Source organism: Pseudophryne corroboree, chromosome 3 (assembly GCF_028390025.1).
Source record: "Pseudophryne corroboree isolate aPseCor3 chromosome 3, aPseCor3.hap2, whole genome shotgun sequence".
NCBI classification, from domain to species: Eukaryota; Metazoa; Chordata; class Amphibia; order Anura; family Myobatrachidae; genus Pseudophryne; species Pseudophryne corroboree.
Window position 1 is genome coordinate 710,553,107 of NC_086446.1, and position 18,522 is coordinate 710,571,628.

At 45.2% G+C, this 18,522-nt stretch overlaps 1 protein-coding gene across 2 annotated transcripts in view; it reads left to right on the top strand.

The window, feature by feature from the left end:
- The window catches only part of LOC135056667 (alpha-2-macroglobulin-like), a 502,865-nt gene that overhangs the window by 355,933 nt on the left and 128,410 nt on the right, over positions 1 to 18,522 (top strand). For both annotated transcript variants that reach the window (XM_063962110.1, XM_063962111.1), the window contains 2 exons: positions 10,076 to 10,159; positions 10,277 to 10,453. In XM_063962110.1, the coding sequence (XP_063818180.1) occupies positions 10,076 to 10,159; positions 10,277 to 10,453 (261 nt within the window). The remainder of the gene's footprint in view (positions 1 to 10,075; positions 10,160 to 10,276; positions 10,454 to 18,522) is intronic.

Consider the following 18,522-nt stretch of genomic DNA (forward strand, 5'->3'; position numbering starts at 1 on the left):
GTCGTCAAGTATACTATCCATCCATATCTGTGCTGCATTGTAGTATATAGTAGTAGGACAGTGCAGAATTTTGCTGACCACCAGTATATATCTAGCAGTACGGTACAGTAGTCCATTGCTCTACCTCTGTGTCGTCAAGTATACTATCCATCCATACCTGTGCTGCATTGTAGTATATCGTAGGAGGAAAGTGCAGAATGTTGCTGTGACCACCAGTTTTTATATAGCAGTATGGTACAGTAGTCCACTGCTCTACCTCTGTGTCGTCAAGTATACCATCCATCCATATCTGTGCTGTATTGTAGTATATAGTAGCAGGACAGTGCAGAATTTTGCTGACCACCAGTATATATCTAGCAGTATGGTACAGTAGTCCATTGCTCTTCCTCTGTGTCATCAAGTATACTATCAATCCATATCTGTGCTGCATTGTAGTATATAGTAGGAGGACAGTGCAGAATTTTGCTGACCACCAGTATATATCTAGCAGTATGGTACAGTAGTCCATTGCTCTACCTCTGTGTCGTCAAGTATACTATCCATCCATATCTGTGCTGCATTGTAGTATATAGTAGGATGACAGTGCAGAATTTTGCTGACCACCAGTATATATCTCGCAGTACGGTACAGTAGTCCATTGCTCTACCTCTGTGTCATCAAGTATACTATCCATCCATACCTGGGCTGCATTGCAGTATATAGTAGGAGGACAGTGCAGAATGTTGCTGTGACCACCACTATATATATAGCAGTACGGTACAGTAGTCCACTGCTCTACCTCTGTGTCGTCAAGTATACTATGCATCCATACCTGTGCTGCATTTTAGTTGTGCGCAGTATATATAGTAGGAGGGGACAGTGCAGAATGTTGCTGACCACCAGTATATATTAGTGATGTGCACCGGACATTTTTCGGGTTTTGTGTTTTGGTTTTGGATTCGGTTCCGCGGCCGTGTTTTGTATTCGGACGCGTTTTGGCAAAACCTCCCTGAAATTTTTTTGTCGGATTCGGGTGTGTTTTGGATTCGGGTGTTTTTTTCAAAAAACCCTAAAAAACAGCTTAAATCATAGAATTTGGGGGTCATTTTGATCCCATGGTATTATTAACCTCAATAACCATAAAGCTAAGCGACACAAGTGGCCGACACAAACACCTGGCCCATCTAGGAGTGGCACTGCAGTGTCAGACAGGATGGCACTTCAAAAAAATTGTCCCCAAACAGCACATGATGCAAATAAAAAAAGAGGCGCACCAAGGTCGCTGTGTGACTAAGCTAAGCGGCCTACTGCTATATATACTGGTGGTCACTGTGTCAGCAAACTGCAAAACTAAAATGCACCACAGGTATAGAATGTAGATGGATAGTATACTTAATGACGACACAGAGGTAGGTACAGCAGTGGCCTTCCGTACCATACTGCTATATATTATATACTGGTGGTCACTGGTCAGCAAAACTCTGCACTGTACTCCTCCTATATAATATTAATTATACTGGTGGTCCCCAGTCACCACAATAAAGCAGCACACTGAGCACAGATAGGGAGTGTTTTTCATGCACACAACGTATACTGGTGGTCACTGTCAGCAAAACTCTGCACTGTACTCCTGCTATATAATATACAGCTGCTCCCCATTCCCCACAATTAAGCAGTGTGAGCACAGATATATATGCAGCACACTGAGCACAGATATGGAGCGTTATTTTTCAGGCAGACAACGTATACTGGTGGTCACTGTCAGCAAAACTCTGCACTGTACTCGTGCTATATAATACAGCTGCTCCCCAGTCCTCCCCACAATTAAGCATTAATGCACAATCAAGTTCAACATAAACGGAGAGGACGCCAGCCACGTCCTCTCCCTAACATTTCCAATGCATGAGTGAAAATGGCGGCGACGCGCGGCTGCTTATATAGAATCCGAATCTTGCGAGAATCCGACAGCGGGATGATGACGTTCGGGCGCGCTCGGATTACCCGAGCCATACGGGAGAATCCGAGTATGGCTCGGACCCGTGTAAAAAGGGTGAAGTTCGGGGGGGGGGGGGGGGGCGGGGTGTTCGGTTTCCGAGAAACCGAAACCGCTCATCACTAGTATATATATAGCAGTACGGTACAGTAGTCCACTGCTCTACCTCTGTGTCGTCAAATATACTATGCATCCATACCTGTGCTGCATTTTAGTTGTGTGCAGTATATAGTAGGATGGGACAGTGCAGAATGTTGCTGTGACCACCAGTATATATATAGCAGTACGGTACAGTAGTCCACTGCACTACCTCTGTGTCGTCAGGTATACTATGCATCCATAGCTGTGCTGCATTTAAGTTGTGCGCAGTATATAGTAGGAGGGGACAGTGCAGAATGTTGCTGTGACCACCAGTATATATATAGCAGTACGGTACAGTAGTCCACTGCTCTACCTCTGTGTCGTCAAGTATACTATCCATCCATACCTGTGCTGCATTGTAGTATATAGTAGGAGGACAGTGCAGAATGTTGCTGTGACCACCAGTATATATATATATATATATATATAGCAGTACGGTACAGTAGTCCACTGCTCTACCTCTGTGTTGTCAAGTATACTACAAAAGTTCAGCAAAATGACCCAAAAATCAAAATTAAAAGCGTCTGATTGAAGTGTAAACTTGCCAATATGCCATTTACGACACGGAGTGGCAAGGAACGGCAGAGGCCCTGGCCTATGTTCATGGCTAGTGGTTCAGATTCACATGAGGATGGAAGCACTCATCCTCTCGCTAGAAAACTGCAGTGCCACTCCTAGATGGGCCATGTGTTTGTGTCGACCACTTGGGTCGCTTAACTTAGTCACACAGCTACCTCATTGCACCTCTTTTTTTTCTTTGCATCATGTGCTGTTTGGGGACTATTTTTTAAATCTGCCATCCTGTCTGACACTGCAGTGCCACTCCTAGATGGGCCAGGTGTTTGTGTCGCCCACTTGGGTCGCTTAGCTTAGCCATCCAGCGACCTTGGTGCACCTCTTTTTTCTTTGCATCATGTGCAGTTTGGGGACTATTTTTTAAATCTGCCTTCCTGTCTGACACTGCAGTGCCACACCTAGATGGGCCAGGTGTTTGTGTCTGTTAGGATCTCCTGCTCTGTGCTGCCACATCGCCATGGCAACCGGGAGGCAAGTGTTAGCGAAGTAACCTGAGCGCAGCTGATACTCCGGTCCGGGTTTTTACTGTGTAGTGGTTACAGGCTCTTTGCACGGCAGGGAATCCGGCGCTGGTTTTGTGCTCACAGTCTGTGAGGTCTGAGTGGGGCGTGGACAGCACCTGCTATATAAACCATCCTCTCAGGCTATGCAAATGCTGCTGAATCTTTGTTTGTTAGTCAGTTCCAGAGAGTTAGCTAGTACTGTGTGACTTTGTATTTACTTGTTGCTTACTGCAAATAGGCCTTGGGATTCGGTACTTCATTCTGCCAATCCGGACCTAGCAGTAAGACTGGAGTAGGTTGTTTAACCTGCTGGGGTTCTTTTGCTATTCTGTGAACCCAGCAGGTTTGCGGCTGTACTCTCAGACCTGCTTGCTTAATCCTCCCTCACTGTGCAGGGCGTCCAGGTGTCAGTTTAGTGGCAGTAAGCTGAATCTGTGCCCTGCAAGTGGGGGTTAGGATTGTGGATACTCTCCTTGTGTCTATATTTCTATCTCTGACCAAGGAGTTTATTCCCACACCCGTTGGTAACCCTTTGGGGTTTTTTCTGTTGCTCTTAGCAACATCATTTCGGGTGCTCCACATGTTAAATCACTACATCTCGCTTCATTGTCCGCTCTATTCCATCTGAGCATTCCTGACACTAGGGAGACACCCAGTTCCTGAGCCTTTGGGCTTCTCCGTTCACTTTGTGTTTATTAGTTATTCCATTACCTCCTGCGTATGTTATGTTATACTGTCTGTGAGTTCATTTGCTTTGCATCCCTCTCTGTTCATACACCGGTATACTCCTGTTAGCACTGGTGTGCGTAACATATTCAGCAGCCTTACTCCTGTTGAAATTTTGTGGGAATATGGAGCATACCCCTCAAAATACTTTGCAACAGGTGGTCGATCAGGTGCAGGTCCTGACTCGACAATTTAATGAGATGTCCATTAAAATGAACACCCCGCAGGCCGCTAGCGGAGCTCCCGCAGCAGCAGCGGCAAGTTCAGGGGTTAAGGAGCCGAAAGTAAATCTCCCGGATCGTTTTTCTGGAGATCGCTCGCAGTTCTTTTGTTTCAGGGAGAGCTGTAAGCTATATTTCAGGCTTAGGCCCCAGTCTTCTGGGTCGGAGATTCAGCGGGTGGGCATGGTGATTTCCTTGCTACAAGGAGACCCACAGGTCTGGGCATATGGGTTGCAGCCTGACTGTCCGTCGCTTAAAAGTGTTGATGCTTTTTTTACGGCACTGGGTATTTTGTATGATGACCCTGACAAGATGGTTTCAGCCGAGGCTCAGATTACGGTCCTTAAGCAAGGGCGACGGCCAGCTGAGGTTTATAGTATGGAGTTTCGGAGGTTGGCTCATGATACCCAGTGGAATGACCCAGCCCTGAGAAACCAGTACCGAAGGGGCCTTTCTGACCAGATAAAGGACCAACTGGTACAATATCCCTCGCCTGATAGCTTAGATCAGCTCATGCAGTTATCCATCCGGGTGGATAGACGGCTGAGAGAGCGTAGGCTTGAAAGGGAGACCGCAGTTTCCTTTTTTCCCAAGGGAACCTCAGACTCTGAGGAATATTCTGAGGAGCCTATGCAGATTGGGGCTACCCACCTCTCTTCGCGTGAGAAGACGCGGAGGAGACAGCAGGGTTTGTGTTTGTACTGTGGGAATAAAGGTCATGTTGTAGTATCATGCCCAGAAAAGCTGGAAAACTTCAGGGACTGAGGGTGATGGGAAATATCCTGTCAGGCCAGAAGTCAGAATTTCCCAAAAAGACTTTTCTCATTCCGGTGACTTTGGAGATCCTCGGTCAAACTGTCAAGACTGAGGCCTTTGTTGACAGTGGGGCCGATGGGGTTTTCATGGACCGTCAATTCGCCCTGGAACACTCTGATCCCTCAGTACCTTTGGCATCAGAGATTGAGATCTGTGGGTTAAACGGGGAACCATTGCCCCAGGGTAAGATTACCTCCTGCACCAGCCAAATTCCTTTGTTTATTGGAGCCACACACTCTGAAAAATTGTCTTTCTATGTGACTATCTGTTCTTTTGCCCCATTGGTTTTGGGGTTACCCTGGTTAAGGGCCCATAACCCTCAATTTGACTGGGTCTCTGGGGAGATTCTTAGTTGGGGTAGTGATTGTTTCAGGAGTTGCTTGAGCCTTCCAGTCAGGCTCTCGCAGCTAAATTTGCCAGGATTGCCAGGATGTTATGCAGATTTTGCGGATGTGTTCTCCAAAAAAGTTGCGGAGGTACTACCTCCCCATCGCCCCTATGACTGTGCTATTGATTTGTTGCCGGATGCAAAGCTTCCCAAGAGCAGGTTGTACTCCCTGTCACGTCCTGAGACTCAGGCTATGGCAGAGTACATTCAGGAGAACTTGGCTAAGGGATTTATCAGACCCTCACAGTCCCCAGTTGGGTCGGGGTTCTTCTTCGTGGGTAAAAAGGACGGTTCGTTGCGACCCTGCATCGACTTCAGGGAATTGAACCGTATCACGATTAAAAACTCGTACCCACTGCCTCTCATTTCGGTTTTGTTTGACCAGCTTCGTACTGCCACCATTTTTTCTAAGATTGACCTACGCGGTGCTTACAATCTAATCCGAATAAGAGAGGGGGATGAATGGAAGACTGCCTTTAATACCCACTCAGGGCATTATGAATATTTGGTGATGCCTTTTGGGCTCTCTAATGCCCCGGCAGTCTTCCAGGAATTCATAAACGATGTGCTCAGGGAATATTTGGATAGATTCTTAGTTGTTTATCTAGATGACATCCTAATCTTCTCCCATTCCCTGGAGGAACATCGGAAGCATGTACGCTTAGTCCTCCAGAAACTCAGAGACCACCAGCTTGGGGCGAAGCTGGAGAAGTGCGAATTTGAAGTCCAGCAAATCGCATTTCAAGGGTATATTATCTCCTCAGAAGGTTTCCAAATGGAGGGTTCTAAGGTACTGGCAGTCCTGGATTGGGTGCAGCCCACTAGTTTGAAGGCGCTTCAGCGTTTTCTGGGCTTTGCGAATTTTTATAGATGGTTTATCGCTGGATTTTCATCTATAGTGGCCCCCTTGGTGGCACTCACTAAGAAAGGGGCGGATGTTGCTCACTGGTCTTATGAGGCCAAAGTGGCCTTTGACCATCTCAAAAGGGCATTTGTCTCGGCCAAGGTGCTGCGACACCCAGATCCAGAGCGTCCTTTTGTGGTAGAAGTGGATGCCTCTGAGATAGGTATTGGGGCAGTGCTCTCTCAGATGGGGGTGTCTGATAATCGCCTTCATCCCTGTGCTTACTTTTCCCGTAAATTTTCGTCTGCCGAGATGAATTATGATGTGGGTAACCGGGAATTGTTGGCTATAAAGGATGCACTCGGGGAGTGGAGACACTGGCTTGAGGGGGCTAAGTTTGTGGTCTCAATTCTCACCGACCATAAAAATCTGGCATATTTAGAGTCAGCGAAGCGGCTCAATGCCAGGCAGGCACGATGGGCTTTGTTTTTTGCTCGCTTTAATTTTTTGATAACATATCGCCCTGGGTCAAAAAACATCAAGGCTGATGCGCTCTCGCAGAGTTTTGCTCCCGTCCAAGAGACCACCGAGGAGCCATTGCCCATTGTGTCCCCATCATGTATTAAAGTGGGCATTACCCAGGACCTCTTGTCATTAGTCCTTAGAGCACAGGAGCAGGCTCCTCCAGACATTCCGGTAGGTCTCTTGTTTGTGCCTCCTAGGTTAAGACAGCGAGTGTTCCTGGAATTCCATGCCAAGAGGTCGGCAGGGCATCCGGGTATTGCCAGAACTCGGGAGTTGCTGTCTAGGGCGGTGTGGTGGCCCTCGGTGGCTAGGGATGTGGACCAGTGGGTTCGGGCATGTGACGTTTGTGCCCGAAATAAAACTCCTAGAGGGGTTCCTGTTGGCCCATTACATCCACTCTCTATTCCATCTAAGCCATGGACCCACATTTCCATGGATTTTGTGGTGGACTTACCCAAATCCTCGGGGATGACAGCCATTTGGGTTGTCGTTGACAGGTTTTCGAAGATGGCGCATTTCGTTCCACTGGTTGGGTTGCCATCGGCCAGATGCCTGTCTGAGTTATTTATGCAGCATGTTGTGCGCCTCCACGGGTTGCCACTTGATGTGGTCTCTGACCGTGGATCCCAGTTTGTGGCCAAATTCTGGAGGGCATTTTGTTCTGATCTCCAGATTTCTGTGAGCTTGTCGTCAGGCTACCATCCACAGTCTAATGGGCAGACTGAGAGGGTGAACCAGTCCTTGGAGCAGTTCCTCAGGTGTTATGTCTCCAAGTGTCATAATGACTGGGTTGCTCATCTGTCCATGGCGGAGTTTGCCTATAACAACGCAGCTCACTCTGCTACAGGGATCTCTCCCTTCCTTTGTGTGTATGGGCATCATCCTAAGGCCAATTCTTTTGACCTCCTGGATTCCACGCCTGGGGGTTCCTCTGTGGTTTCGGCCCTTAGGATTATTTGGAGGAAAGTGAAGAAAGCCCTTGTGTCTGTGTCATTAGTGACCAAAAGAGTTTTTGATAAGCGGAGAAGACCCTGCAGCTTCAAATTAGGAGACTTCGTCTGGTTGTCCACCAAGAATTTGAAGTTGAGACAGCCATCTCATAAGTTAGGCCCCCGGTTCATCGGCCCTTATAAGATCACCAGGGTTATCAATCTGGTGGCATTTCAGTTAGATCTGCCCCGTTCATTGGGTATCAATAAAACATTTCATTGTTCCCTTTTAAAACTGGCGGTTAGTAATCCTTCTTCCAGTGGAAGACCTTCTCCTCTTCTGATACGGGGTCAGAGGGAGTTTGTGGTTGAAAGGGTTCTTGACTCCTAGATGATTCGGGGTCGGCTGTCATTTTTGGTGCACTGGAAGGGGTATGGCCCGGAGGAGCGGTCGTGGGTGCGCAGTTGTGATCTTCATGCCCCCAGACTGATACGCTCTTTCTTCTCGCAGTTCCCCGATAAACCCGGTGGTAGGGGTTCTTTGACCCCTCGTCAGAGGGGGGTACTGTTAGGATCTCCTGCTCTGTGCTGCCACATCGCCATGGCAACTGGGAGGCAAGTGTTAGCGAAGTAACCTGAGCGTAGCTGATACTCCGGTCCGGATTTTTACTGTGTAGTGGTTACAGGCTCTGTGCACGGCAGGGAATCCGGCGCTGGTTTTGTGCTCACAGTCTGTGAGGTCTGAGTGGGGCGTGGACAGCACCTGCTATATAAACCATCCTCTCAGGCTAGGCAAATGCTGCTGAATCTTTGTTTGTTAGTCAGTTCCAGAGAGTTAGCTAGTACTGTGTGACTTTGTATTTACTTGTTGCTTACTGCAAATAGGCCTTGGGATTCGGTACTTCATTCTGCCAATCCGGACCTAGCAGTAAGAGTGGAGTCAGTTGTTTAACCTGCTGGGGTTCTTTTGCTATTCTGTGAACCCAGCAGGTTTGCGGCTGTACTCTCAGACCTGCTTGCTTAATCCTTCCTCACTGTGCAGGGCGTCCAGGTGTCAGTTTAGTGGCAGTAAGCTGAACCTGTGCCCTGCAAGTGGGGGTTAGGATTGTGGATACTCTCCTTGTGTCTATATTTCTATCTCTGACCAAGGAGTTTATTCCCACACCCGTTGGTAACCCTTTGGGGTTTTTTCTGTTGCTCTTAGCAACATCATTTCGGGTGCTCCACATGTTAAATCACTACATCTCGCTTCATTGTCCGCTCTATTCCATCTGAGCATTCCTGACACTAGGGAGACACCCAGTTCCTGAGCCTTTGGGCTACTCCGTTCACTTTGTGTTTATTAGTTATTCCATCACCTCCTGTGTATGTTATGTTATACTGTCTGTGAGTTCATTTGCTTCGCATCCCTCTCTGTTCATACACCGGTATACTCCTGTTAGCACTGGTGTGCGTAACAGTGTCGGCCACTTGGGTCACTTAGCTTAGCCATCCAGCGACCTCGGTGCAAATTTTAGGACTAATAATAATATTGTGAGGTGTGAGGTGTTCAGAATAGACTGGAAATTAGTGGAAATTATGGTTATTGAGGTTAATAATACTATGGGATCAAAATGACCCCCAAATTCTATGATTTAAGCTGTTTTTGAGGGTTTTTTGTAAAAAAACACCCAAATCCAAAACACACCCGAATCCGACAAAAATTTTTCAGGGAGGTTTTGCCAAAATGCGTCCGAATTCAAAACACGGCTGCGGAACCGAATCCAAAACCAAAACACAAAATCCGAAAAATTTCCGGTGCACATCACTAATATTAAGTGTGAAGTCCAGGTAGAGAGTATTTTGTCCCTCCTGGAATGGGACATGTTGGGAGGTATGCACAATTTAATATATATACCCCACCTTATATTGGGGACCCCCTGTCTTAAGTGCTTTGAGCACCCCCAAGGCTTAATCCAGACCCAGGTAGGCTAGTGTCACAACCAAAGATGAGAACTTAGTGAGTGCTAGTGGTAGTAGATCTAACTGGTGTACCCTTATGAGTACAGCTGACAAATGTATGCCTTTGCTGCCACCTTTCATTCTTCATCTCCTTTTCCAGTGTATTTAAAATAACAAAATGTTCACCAAGTACAAGGCTCTGTGTGTTTATTTGTAGGTTAAGTGGGGTTTTAGTACAAGCATAACATGCAACTGCAAATGGTAAGAAGCATCAATCGATAGGCTGAATCTTAAATTAAATCAGCATTTTATGGCTATTATTTACACAATGTAATACATTTTCCAAAATATTACATTTTTGGGACTGTTATGAGAACATATTATCCAGATAACTGAATATTACTTTTACTTACATCTGTAACTGTCCACTAACTGTTTTACTTTTTATTAACTATCTTGAGTTCTCAAATAAATTATTGTTATTTCTTTCCAGATAACCGTGAGAAAATCCCAGTTGACTTCCAAGTACCAGAAAGACTGGTGGCAGGTTCCGCACGTGCTCGCATCATTGTACTGGGTGAGAAAACCCTTGGGTAATAAACTCTGAGAGACTGCAGCATATTATTAGGATTAGCAAGTAGAGATTTGTTAGTTTTATTCCAATTGTATTAACTATTAAAGGTTGTCTTTGCAGGTGATCTCATTGGCAATCCTATCGCTAACATGGACAAACTACTTCGTATGCCGGAATCACTTGGGAACCACAACATAGCAAAGTTTTCTAGATTTGTTTACACACTGCAGTACTTGCGGATTACAAATGAATCAAAACCGCGTTATCAAAAACAGGCTCTGGAATATCTAACTAAAGGTGCGTGAGCTGAGGATTTTCTGAAGTTTTATTGTCAAAGGGGAGTTTCATTGGTCCTGCACAGCATAGTTTTGCTGGACCGTCTGAGTTATCTGAGGGTTACTTAGATGTCCGATGGGCCGGCAATGTCCATGCAGCCATTTGTGTCCACCTCTGAATCAGCCACTTAGTACTTGCATACCTACCAATGCGTTGGGTATGTGTGACTGACGGCGGGATCACGGCTTTCGGATTGCCGGCAGGGGGGCAAGCACAACGAAGCCCCTTGCGGGCTCGCCACAGGTTATATTGACACTATTGGGTGTCGTGGACACCCATGAGTGGGAATAGTCCCTGTTGGACGGCATGCCGACCATAGGGATTTTCAGATGCCAGGATCTCGGCGTCGGTATTGTGACCAGCGGTCACATAAACGTAACCCCTACCAACTGCTCCTTTCTTGCTCAAAATTGATACTTATTTAAGTGAAACTGTTTAACCTTTGCTAGTAATTCCCCCTTGGTTCTCAATACCGGATACCTTGCTCTTAAACTTATTGCAGCATTCATATAATAGTCTAGATGTGTGTGTGTGTGTGTGTGTGTGTGTGTGTGTGTGTGTGTGTGTGTGTGTGTGTGTGTGTGTGTGTGTGTGTAAATATGTATATACAGATATGTTCAGCCTCATCCACTGATGTTATATGTTTCCCATAAATTAGATATATCACATACTGTAGTATACTAAGACACATATCATTGGACATATTAAGGCAGAGAATACTATCATCGCATGCAAGTAAGTATTTAATGGTAAATGGCCCAAGTTTGGACATATAACAGAGAGTGGCAACCACAAATTCCCAAAGTGCAGTCACAGACTATATAACGAATAGAACCATCAGAAAAGCGGGTGTAAAATTAACACAAAGGCATCCACAAGATAATATAAACAACACATTGAAACACACAGTAGTGTTTCAAGGACATAAAAAAGACAAGCTGCAAGAGCAATGTTCAAAACGGTTTCATATCCACAACATCTGCAGGATGATATACAGTAAACAGCATATTAAAACACAAAGCGGAGTTGCAAAAGACTCAAGTAACAACAAGAGCCAATTTCAGAAGTAATAGCCAGACCTGTTAAAAAGAAACTATTCACATGTCCTCCCCCCAAAAAATAAATAAATAAATAAATACTCAATTTCAAAAAACCTCATCTCCTCCCAGTCTTCCAACCCCTGGCGTCTCTTTTTCCACTCTCAACTCACTCCTCTGCCCACCTCCACCTCGTCTTCCCTCTTCACTCTCTGCTCTTGACTTTGCCACATACTTTACATTCAAAAATTGACTCCATACAGTATATCAGGACATCACTTCCCACCAGACCATCAGCAACCAGCCACCTCCTATCGCTTACCACCCCTTCCCACCCCTCTCACATCTTTCTCCCATGTACTGTATCTGGTGAGGAAGTCATGGTCCTCATCTGTTCCTCCCCCCCACTACCTCCCCACCTGACCATATCCCCTCCTGCCTCCCTTCTCTTTTTCTGCCTGTTCCCATCTTGCCCACATTCTCAATATCTCCCTCTCATCAGGCACTGTCCTTTCTGCCTTCAAGAATGCAATCATCTCTCCTATTCTTAAAAAACCTACCCTTGATCCAAATACTCTTTCCAACTACCGACCAATCTGTCTCCTCCCTTTTCCCTTCAAACTCCATGAAAGTGTTGTGTACAACCGCCTTACTTCCTTTCTTTCCTCACACTCACTGCTTGACCCATTCCAGTCTGGCTTCCGTCCTCTCTACATCCACTGAAACTGCCCTCACAAAAGTCTGCAATGACCTCCATGCTGCCAAATCTAAGGGCCACTACTCTCTGCTTATTCTTCTTGACCTCTCTGCTACTTTTGACACTGTGGACCACCCTCTCCTTCTGCAAATCCTTCACTCCATTGGTCTGCATGATACTGCCCTCTCTTGGCTGTCCTCCTACCTATCTGAACGTTCCTTCTCTGTCTCCTTTAATGACTCCACCTCCTCCCCACTTCCACTAATTGTAGGTGTCCTCCAAGGTTCTGTTCTTGGTCCTCTCTTTCTCTCTCTCTATACATCCTCTTTAGGTGAACTCATTAGTTCTTTTGACTTCCAATATCATCTCTATGCTGATGCTCCTCAAATCTACCTTTCCTCCCCGGACGTTTTCCCCGCTCTTCTCACTCATATCTCCAACTGTTTCTCTGCTATCTCTTCTTGGATGTCCCAGTGCTTTCTTAAACTCAACATGTCTAAGACTTAGCTGATCATCTTCCTACCCTCCCGCACAGCCTCACCTCCCACAATCTCATTATCCATTGATGGCACGACTATCTCCTGTAGCCCCCAAGTGCGCTGTCTTTGAGTAATCCAAGACTCCTCCTTCTCCTTCAAACCACACATTCAGCACCTCTCACAAACCTGCCATTTTCATCTCAAAAATATTTCCAGGATCAGACCTTTTCCCACCCAGGATGCTACTTAGATCATTATCCATTCACTGGTCATCTCCAGACTAGACTACTGTAATGTCCTCCTGACTGGCATTCCTGACAAATGCTTCTCTCCAATCCAATCTATCCTCAATGCTGCAGCCCACCTCATCTTCCTCACCAAACGCACTATGTCCACTTCCCCTCTCCTAAAAGCCCTTCACTGTCTTCCCTTCTCTTTCAGAATCAAATTCAAGCTTCTCACACTCACCTACAAAGCTCAGACTCACTACTTTCCCATTTACATCTCTGACCTTATCTCCCTTTACACTCCCACCTGTCCTCTTCGCTCTGCTAATGCACGCTGGCTCTCCTGCCTACTGATTACTACCTCCCACTCCTATCTCCAAGATTTTTCACGTGCTGCTCCCTTTCTCTTTAATTTTCTACCTCTCCCCCTTAGACTCTCCACCTCTCTACAAACTTAATACGGGCTCTCAAGACTCACTTCTTCACCAAACCCAGCCAAATCTCATCCTAACCCTCTGTTCCACGCTCTGTCTACCCCATCTCTGTCACTTCTGTCTGTTTGCCCCTCTCCTTTAGAATGTAAGCTCTCATGAGTAGGGCCCTCTTCCCTCATGTACTTATCCTTTTCTTAATTTAATAATCTTCAACTGCACCAAATCCTGCAGTTTTCTGCCACCCTGAAACTTATTTCAGTGTCATCTGCTGATGTCGTTGTGTTTATTTACCCTGTACTTGTCCTATGTTGTCTTCAACTGTAAGTCGCTATTTTCCTGTTTTGATTATTCGTTTATGTACTCTGTAATCGGGTGCTGCAGATCTCTTGTGGCGCCATATAAATAAAAGATTATAATAATGACAAGCTATATCTTATGTACCACATCGTGTTACTCAGAGAGCAATAATCGTAACATGTTGAATCATCCACAAACATATGAATGTGGTAGGAAAGAAGTACTGATTGATACACTCAGTGGTGCCCCCCAAAAATATATAAAACAGTGTCATCATGCAACATTTCATTTATCTCTATGAGACACTCAGCTGCGTCTCTAAAGCATTAGCATACAAACATAAAGGATCCCTATAAGTTTTGAAAAATGATCAAAATATCTTCATAGAAATCATCTCATTTTGTAATTATCATTGAGCCTTGAGGTGGCAGGGTATTAAGCCTGTGAATCCATCTCCGTTTTCAGGGTCGGACTGGCACACAGGGGAACAGTGGAAACCACCTGTGGGCCTCAGTGCGTGTGGGCCCTCCTCCTCTTCTAGGGATCAGGTTCCAGACTCTATCCTAGTGCACTTGAATTAAGCATTATGCTTATGTTGCATTATACTTCACAAGAACATGGTTTATTATTTATTTACAAGGGGAACAGAACGTGTACTCTGTCATGGTTAGCCAAACCTCTGTGGTGGCTGGCCACGCCCCAGTGGAGCCTGGCCACACCCTTAAGCATAGGTCCCTACAACAGTATCCCCCAGGTGGGCCCTTCATGCCCCAGTCCGACACTGTCCATTTTCATTGTAGGAGAAGCTCTTTTCCCTCTGTCCGCTCCTCTTCATAGTGGTTGAATATGGTCAATGATAAAGCATTTTTGTTGCCCCACTCTGTGTTTTTTTCTGCCCCCCCAAAAAAAATCTCACCACAGGTAGGCTCTGAACATCCAGCTGGGAATTTGCTGATCCTAAATACTTCTTAATTCTTAACCGTTCCTTTAGCACCCTTCTTGTTTTGCCCACATAGATAAGATTACATGATTGTTTCAAAATGAAAACCACAAATCTGCTATTGCAATCCAGGCTAAGGGCCCGATTCAGACCTGTGAAATCGCGCAGCGGGCAATTATCGAATGACTGCACATGCTTATGCACCGCAATGAGCAGGCACATCGCCAAACAGTGACGGGATGGTGCGAAAATTTCGATTGCACGGACGATCGCAAGCTGATTGACAGAAAGAGGTTATTTTTGGGTGGTAACTGGACATTTTCTGGGAGTGTCAGGAAAACCACAGGCTTTCCCATGCGTTTTCAGGGCGGGTGTGTGACATCAGCTCCGAACGTGATCAGCCTGATTCTATTGCACTGTAGCAGTAAGTCCTGGGCTACGCACAGACTGCACAGTATGGAAAAATAATTTGATAGTGAGTGAGTTGCAAACGGATTTGCAGCTGTCTGCTGCCTGGCGGAAATTTTGCACGCCATACGCATGCGATCGCACAACTGCACGGGGTGGGTTTTCACTCTCCATGGGCGGCAGCTATCTGATCGCAGACTGCTGCAAAAACGCACAGCATCGATCAGGTCTGAATCAGGCCCTAAATTTGATACTGTATTTCCTCTGACCTTGCAGGTTAATACATATATTGCCTGTAAAAATAAATTGACAACTGGTACATCCAAAGGACTTATATTCACCAGGTTTACTGGTTAACCAATGGGTCCTTTTCTTAGGGGTCTTTTCAGAGTAATTTGCAGCCACTAGAAGAGCCTTTAGATTTGGGCCATGTCTATATGCAAACCGAGGAGGACCTATGTACGATTTTGGAGACTGAGGAGGACTATTTCTCTCCCTTCTTCAGCCACTCTAATAACATATTTTTTCTTCATTACCTCCGATTTGTGATAATGTGTGGTTGTGTCACAAAGTCATGGATGGATCGTGGGATTGAAAGAGGCCCAGAATAAAGACCCAGAGTTTAATGGTCCGGTAATGTTCACGAGGGAACCATGCAGGGTGGTTTGGACTTAGCTGAACCTGATAAGCAGGTTGCGGCCCTCTGTCTGGGTTTCCAGATACAGAGGCTTGTATGCACTGTAGCAGAAACTGGAATAGCAGACTGCAGTAAAGTGATTCAGCAGGAACACAGAGTAAGCACAAGGAGATGGGTACCTGGAATGGAACAGGAATGAAGCACGGAGACAGGAATCCGGGATGGCACAGGGAACAGGAACCAGGAACGTAGTTTACACTGTGTCACAATTAGCACAAGGCTGCAGCTGCAGCATGGTATGGGAGCCTATAATCTGGCACTGAATAGTGTTCAGAGACAGCCATTTATAGGAGGGACATTCAAATCTGGCGCAATTGATGTGCCCAGCATGCTGCAACAGGTTGTTACTTTGTGTTACTATATATGTCCACATTTGGATCATTGACCATTATATACTTACTCGGCAAGCTTCGACAGTATTCTCTCGGAGTACCATAAGTGACGTCATCATGCCAGGGGAACCCGGTGATAAAGCACATGTATACCCATCACCAAGGAAACCAGAGCTACAAAGAACACATTCATCATGACACCAACAGTAAAAAATATGAATAAAATACAGCTTATATATTGAATACTAGCTGGAGTACCCGGCATTGCCCGGGATTTTAAGAATGTCTGTTTACAAAAAATAAATGTAAATATTAAACACACAGTATAAATAACATTGTAGATAGCTGAATACCCGTGCTTTGCTACGGGATGAGGATGGTAAATTAGAATGATAGTTGTTCGTTAATTTACGTTGGTTGGAGATCTAGTATATAGGCATATCTTGCTTCCCTGACGCACTTTATGTAGTGGCCGGACCCCTTTTTGTTCACCCAAGGGACCCTGCTCTTCCCACTATACAACTCTCAGTCTGTGGCTTCCTGCTGCGTCCATTCCCCTCCTCACATCATGTCAGTGCCCCTGTGAAATTATCGATTTATTTACAGTTTCTTATATAGCGTAGCACATTATGTATCTCCTGATATACTCTGTGCTGCTGGGAGACCGTGCTACTTCCACTATATAACTCTCAGTCTGTGGCTTCCTGATGCCTCCATTCTCCTCTTCACATTATGTCACTGGGCCTGTCACATGCAGCCCTGTCATCACTGACATATCATGCATGTCCTGATATACTCTGTGCTGCTGGCCCACCCCTAGGGTTGCTAGTGGTGTGTTACCAGAACAAATAGAAAGAAGGTGTTGTGATAACTGCGCAGAGTACACTGTAAAACAAGCAGCACATACACTTTGCGAAATATTCACAAAAATTTCAAGGGTATACAATTGAAGATAAATAAAGTGTATAATTGCGCTTACACTGTACAAGGATGTGTGTATCTTGGTCTGAAGCTCTCTTAGGTTTCAAGACAAAAAATGAGCAATGGACCAGAGAGGGAAACCTTTTCAATGATAGAAAAAGACAAAAAACACAATAGTGCAAGTATGTCAAAACAGAGTGTGGTTCCCTTTAATGGTCAATTATCAAACTCACAAACGTAGGTTTTTTGAAAGCATGTCAAATTATGATGGGTCGTGGGTATGGAACACGAATGGATGGTGCTTCTTCCTTATGGGAGAGTGGAGGAACTGGAAGAAAGTAAAGTGCAATAGTGCAAAAACCTCATGTGCAAAATGGCAGTTTTAATTAGCACCGAAAAGCACTCACAAACATATATAAAAACAGAGCGTGTAATAAAAGCTGATGGATGGAGTCTATACTTATCAAGGGATAAGTCTCATGAAAGTCCCACAGAGTTCCGGATACTCAAAGGGGGGTTCCCAGTGAAGCTCCAAGTCCAAGAAAACGTCCAAGTGTAGCCACAGCTGCTTTAAGTTTTTTTATATATGTTTGTGAGTGCTTTTCGGTGCTAATTAAAACTGCCATTTTGCACATGAGGTTTTTGCACTATTGCACTTTACTTTCTTCCAGTTCCTCCACTCTCCCATAAGGAAGAAGCACCATCCATTCGTGTTCCATACCCACGACCCATCATAATTTGACATGCTTTCAAAAAACCTACGTTTGTGAGTTTGATAATTGACCATTAAAGGGAACCACACTCTGTTTTGACATACTTGCACTATTGTGTTTTTTGTCTTTTTCTATCATTGAAAAGGTTTCCCTCTCTGGTCCATTGCTCATTTTTTGTCTTGAAACCTAAGAGAGCTTCAGACCAAGATACACACATCCTTGTACAGTGTAAGCGCAATTATACACTTTATTTATCTTCAAGTGGTGTGTTACCCCCAGAGAGTTTGTTCCCAGAGTGTAAGTCATATGTGTAGCAAGTTTGGTGTAAATTGCTCCAGGCATTCCAGAGTTATGCTGTCTGCTGAAAAACTCTGTGCTGCTGCCTCACCCTTAGGCGTGCTAGGGGTGTCTTACCCGCACAGTATTTGTTACCAGATTGTAAGGCATATCTGTACCAATTTTTGAGTACATTGCTCCAGCAATTCTGGAGTTATGCTGTCTGCTGATATTCTCTGTGCTGCTGTCTCCTCCCCCTAGTGGTGCTAGGGATATCTAATTGTTTTAGTTGCCTCTGCCATGTTTTAATACCCTCATATGTAAAATTTCACGATCATAGCTTGTAAACTGTGGATTTGTATAGAAAGACAGAAGGACAAATTTTCGCTTTTATATAGTAGATAAATATACAGTATCAAATCATACTATCATACTATAATAATACTGTGGACATGCTGTACTAATATAAATAGTTGTAGGTTAACTGGTAAATACAGTTCCCATTTAATCTTACCTGTTATGCATACGCATTGCAGTAATGTAGTCGTGGCAAGAGTGCCCGGGCATGGGTG